Consider the following 5,372-nt stretch of genomic DNA (forward strand, 5'->3'; position numbering starts at 1 on the left):
CGTCACGTGGAGTGTGATGTCATCGAACCGAGGACATATTTTTATGACCATCTTTCGGGCACATCAACGCCGATGCTGTCAAACATGATGAAAAAACAGCCTCGGATAAACAGTGACGAAGAGCGGGTAAAGACATGCCGTCTTTTGCTGTAATGGGACAAGCTTCTTTTTGAGGGGAGAGTAATGTCGCATTCCGAAGCGGCTGAGATAGCAGAGCAGCTGGCATGCCTGGCTCTCACACAGCAGCACTGGGTTCAAATCTCGGCCGTGGAAGCACATTTTATTCTTTCTTTTATTCCTCTGTTAACTTTTGGTACAACTCGGATTTTCCGCTCCGTGGAGATATAATGCTTTCGCATTGTGCCTTTTAGTGTGGTAGAGTCGCACAGCTGCTCACCACTTTGAAAATCACTACTGAAGTATGAGAGGGCGCTAGTGATCACCAAATCAGGTTCACGCCATTCGTAGGTGAAGGATCCTTTTGGGTGCACTGAAGATTTGTGTGGCATTTTCTTTCGTTGATTCATTGGCGCATCTCGCCGTTGATCGCAGTCCTGCACCTCGTTAGCTCTAACGGGCAGGATGGACAGCTCGGCAGACTCGTCGGCTGAATCCTCCGTGTGTAGTTTAGCATTGTCCTTAGGCTGCTTCAAGTAGGGATGCATGTGAACAGTGCGCAAAACACATGCCTCTTGCCCATGCTTCTATATTCATTGCTGGTCGCAGCGAAATAGCCAAGTGATGTGCAGCCATGTTTGCCCTAAGAAGTTCGTGAGACACTTTGGATAATGTCGTAATATTCCGTTGTAAGTCACACAAAAGTTGCGACAATCTTGTTTTGTTAATAAGGATTTCTTCTCGGGTTTTGTCATACGCAAGTTTTTATCGTAAGTTTGCTTTTTGAATTCGGCCTCTGATGTCTCGATCCTCCCAATATTTCAAACTTAGTGTGGCGGATCCAGACCTCCGTTTTAATGTGGGCGGAACATTTTTAAGGATACTATTCTCCCATTCTTTTTTGTGCAAGGGGGGTCCACTCATATCAAATTGCCCTCCGAAAAGGGGGGAGCGAGGGGGGTCAACTTTGTATGGGGGGGGGGGGGGGGCCTTTGGATCCGCCACTGTTGTGAAAGCTGCAGTTGACACTCACCCATTCGGAGCATGGCTTTATGATCCGCATAGAACCCTATTACCCTTTCCTTCGTGTCCGTTGTGATTAAAAATACTTCTTCAAGATAATAAACAAACACAAAAAAGTAAATAAAAGTACACAGGGACAACAATTGTGGGCATAAAACACTGGCGCCAGTGTTTACCACCACTTATTGTCCATGTGTTTTTTGCGGCGCTTGTCTACGATCATGGATCAGTTGGCTCGAATTGCCATATTAATTCTGCGAGATGCTTATAAGTCTTAGCTTCTCTATGTTCGAATTTGGTAAACTTCATAAGCGGCAACATCTGCTGGCTTATCTTTGGAAGACCTTTTCAAAAGCCGAAATAAAAAAGAGTGCAATGCGGCGGCAAAACAGTGAGCGATTGATTCTCGCAGACTCGGGGGCAAAATATACTTTTGCATTATGGTGCCCCTGACAGTGTTATTAGTGCCACTCATTAAACTATCAAGGTAGTGTGTAAATTAAGTGCCTGGGTGAGCAAAAATGTAGGAATTTTGAATGTGACTTTCGGCATTTAAGGCTGGTTCACACATACAGTGCAGCGCTAACTCAGTCCTGTTAAGGCAACGAGTCACTGCTACTTCCATGGCCTGTATCGTGTGTTCTGAGGGTCCTCCTTTCATAAAGGACTGATGTCCCGGTTTGTAATACTGATTCAGCGCTGAGGTAGTGCTGCGCTGTGATCAGGATACCTTGCGCGGACATAGAAGTTTAGATAAGCAGATCAACGTGTAACTGTGCATCTTTTTTCTTTATAGGTTACCAGTACAAGGTCTCCCATGGACATGAAGGCAGTACAAGGTCTCCCATGGACACGAAGGCAGTACAAGGTCTCCCATGGACACGAAGGCAGTACAAGGTCTCCCATGGACACGAAGGCAGTACAAGGTCCCCCATGGACACGAAGGCAGTGTACCGTATACTCGAATTTTACATTTTTAATAAACCAGTTATTACTCCTTCCCACGGTTTTATGCAGGCATTTTCCGAACCTTGCATGCGTATATAGGCGAACATATAAGTAAAACACTTGCACTCACTTTCCCCTTCCCTCAAAACAACGGTTAGATCCGGACTACATGTTATGCAACCTATTGCCGTCTTCCCCCTTAGAGCCGTCTATCTAGAAACCCATGCTAGGAGTATAATTTCTAATACATTTCATTTGAAAGTCTAGATACACTGCTTTGAGTCTCTGTTGAAAATCAAATGTTATTTTCTACAGCGTTGCAATTCAGGTCTTGATGGGCCATCTCATTTGGTATATTCCGACTCGTCGGAATATACTTAATGAGATGGCACGTCAAAACCTCAAGTACAACGTGGTAGAAAAAAACATTTGATTTTCAACAGAGACTCAAAACAGTTTATCTAGACTTTCAAATGAGATCTATTAGAAATTCTTATGAGGTGGCACGGCAAAACCGTAATTGAAACGCGGTGGCCAATAGTTTTCGTAAAGTCCTTAGGGACTCGTTACAAAAAATCAATTGTTTTTCAACACAGACTCGAAACGGTGTCAATAGACTTTCAAATTATATTCATATGAAATACATTGGAAACTTTATGCGGTAGCTTTGTCGAAACATCAATTGGAACGCGGTGGCCAATAGTTTTCGTAAACTCCTTACGGACTCGTTACAAAACTCGTTTGCATTTCTATTGAGACTCGAAAAGATGTAATGAGTAGACTCCATAAACTGTCAAATGAAATTCATTAAAAATTTTTGTAAGGGCAGGCTCTACAGACCGCCGAACTTGCGGTACGTAGCGTGAGGTAGCACGTCGGCTTGCGATCCCGTGTCGACCTTGAACAGTACCTCTTGGCCAGCCACCTGCGCCTTGACGACCCAATCACGTTGCGCAGCAGTTACACCACAGGCGTTGATGTCGAGTATACAAAAATCGTCGTCATTGACGTCGTCATGCACCGTGCGGACCTGAGTCCCAGATTTGCAACAAACTGCGAAATGGTTTATCTTTTTGCAGGCGTTACAAATTCGTCCGAATGCTGGACAGTTTCCCGGCTTGTGCACTCGATTACATTTTCTGCAGGGTTGCATTTGTTGCCCAGTTCCATGTACGGGTGCTTCTGCATTTTCCCTTGTGGCGGAATCCACTCGCGATTCTTGCTTTGCCCGTTCTACATTGTGTAGCACACTGGCCTTGGCTGCCTTGCACATCTGCTCTGCTTTAGCCAAGGTCAAGTCTTTTTCATGCAGCATCTTTTCTCGCAGTTTCTTGCTTTTCGTGCCAAAAACAATCTGGTCGCGAATCAAGGAATCACATAACCCTTCGAAGTGACAATACCTGGATTGTTTCCCGAGGTCCCGAAGAAAATGCTCGACCGGCTCTGATTCGCCCTGCATCCTGGACCGGAAGATGAACCTCTCGTAGACTTCGTTCTGCTGTTGTGCACAGTACTCCCCTAACTTCTTGACAACTGTGTCGTAGTCCTCGCGGGTTTCCTTCTCCAAGAACTTGAAGTTGTTGAATACTTCCAGGGCCTCTTCTCCAGCAATACTGAGCAGCAATGCCGACTTAGCAGCGGTGACCACTGCTGACGTGGCCGCTTCAGATGTGGCAGCTGCAGACGTGGATCGAGACTTGCCACCAATTGTTGTCGCCTTGAGAAACAGTTCGAACTTCTGCCTAAAAAGGCTCCAGTTTCTTTCAAGGTTTCCCGATAGAACAAGCGGGTCCGGCGGCTTCAGTAGTTCCATGGCGTTCAAAGTACGCCAAAGTACGCCAAAGTACACCCCACTCCTGACACCATGTATCAGTTTCGTAGTGACACACACTTTTCTGTGCCGGGCAACTCAACTAAGCCGTTGTTTATTGCGTTATCGTTTATATACACTGCAGGGGCGTCGCCGTAGTTGCTGAGTCACATGCCACGTCTTATCATGCCACTTTCACACGATAAACGCTGAAGGCTCGCTGGCGAGTTGGACTTGCCAAATTGCAAGCGGGTGAACTCGTACAGCCCTCTGTGGCAAATGAAGGCGATTTTCTGCACGTCACTGGATGCACCTCAATCTGAAGGAATTCAGGGCTGCAATTCAACGTGGTGAACACCGTCGCGTTACCGAGCGCGTACATTATAGAGGCAATGCCGGGAAAGGGTAACTATCTCGTACTAGCACTTCGTTAAGCCGTCTGTGATCTACGCAGAGTTTGGCAGTTCCTTCTTTTTTCAGAGAGAGAACGACAGGAAATGCCCAATGGCTCAGTGACTCACGTACTGCACCAGTGTCCAGCATCTCCTGAAGGGCCACGAGCAGGAGTTCTCTTTTGTGCACGCTGATGGGGCGTAAATTGCACCTCCAAGGCGGTGCGTTACCAGTTTCAATCCGACGCAGCAGGATGTCCGTCTTTCCTCGTCACTCCGTGAACATCGGAGAGAACGGCCGCACGACGTCCTCCAGCTGTCTCTTTTGTAGGTCTGTGACAGGACACTTGCGCAGGGTATCCGAGATTTCGGATGGTAGGGCAGCTGCAGGTGTCAAGAATTTGGCTCGGAGGGTTAGGCTAGTGATGCAGTTCTCTCTTCTGGTGAACGGAGACATGTCCGCCTGGTTTCCCAGACGATAAGCGCAACCAGTGAAGTCAAGCGCCATGCTTACGCCTGAAATAAAATTTCGACCTCAGATCACGGGTACGCCGAGTCCAGGGAGATACAGAAAGCGCTGACGCCGCTTCTTCTCATTAAATGAAATTTTAAGCCTTGCGGCTCCGCCCGCCGATATTGTTGGACCAGAGGCTAACCGCAGACATGTGTCTGCCAAAAAAAAGTTTTTTTTTTTTTTTTTTTTTGAATAGTCCATAGGCAGCGTTCCTTATAAGCGAGATAGCGGCCCCCGTATTCAAAAGCGCGGCAAGAAGAAAACCGAGCAAAGTGATGGTCATGCGTGCTCGATCATTTTGCTGTCAGGCTGAATTCGAGATATCGATGGAACAAGTGACGCTGCGTGCGTGATCCCGGCTGCTATAGTGGCCATCGGCGGCTCTGCAGTGGGGCTCATCGGCGCCGGCCGTAGTAGTTTCCCGATTGGGTTGCCACGTGACCACCCGTAGTTTCACGGCCCATAGGCGCGCGAGGGTTGACCGGATTTCCACAAAACTTCCGCTCACTTCCATCCCTTCCGCCATTCGATTCGTTCGGCCTTGGGTTTGTATTTGGGCACTTTCTTT

General features: G+C 47.3%; 1 protein-coding gene across 1 annotated transcript; it reads right to left on the bottom strand.

Moving 5' to 3' along the window:
* Positions 1 to 3,153: 3,153 nt before the first annotated feature.
* Positions 3,154 to 3,874, bottom strand: LOC115320994 (the record flags this gene model as incomplete). Its single annotated transcript, XM_042290212.1, has 2 exons — positions 3,154 to 3,281; positions 3,340 to 3,874. Coding segments are annotated over 2 exons (663 nt in total), but the record flags the coding sequence as incomplete, so codon positions are not given.
* Between the last annotated feature and the right edge of the window lie 1,498 nt (positions 3,875 to 5,372).

The sequence above is a fragment of the Ixodes scapularis genome, unplaced genomic scaffold (assembly GCF_016920785.2).
Source record: "Ixodes scapularis isolate PalLabHiFi unplaced genomic scaffold, ASM1692078v2 PGA_scaffold1__304_contigs__length_218370807, whole genome shotgun sequence".
Classification (NCBI taxonomy): domain Eukaryota; kingdom Metazoa; phylum Arthropoda; class Arachnida; order Ixodida; family Ixodidae; genus Ixodes; species Ixodes scapularis.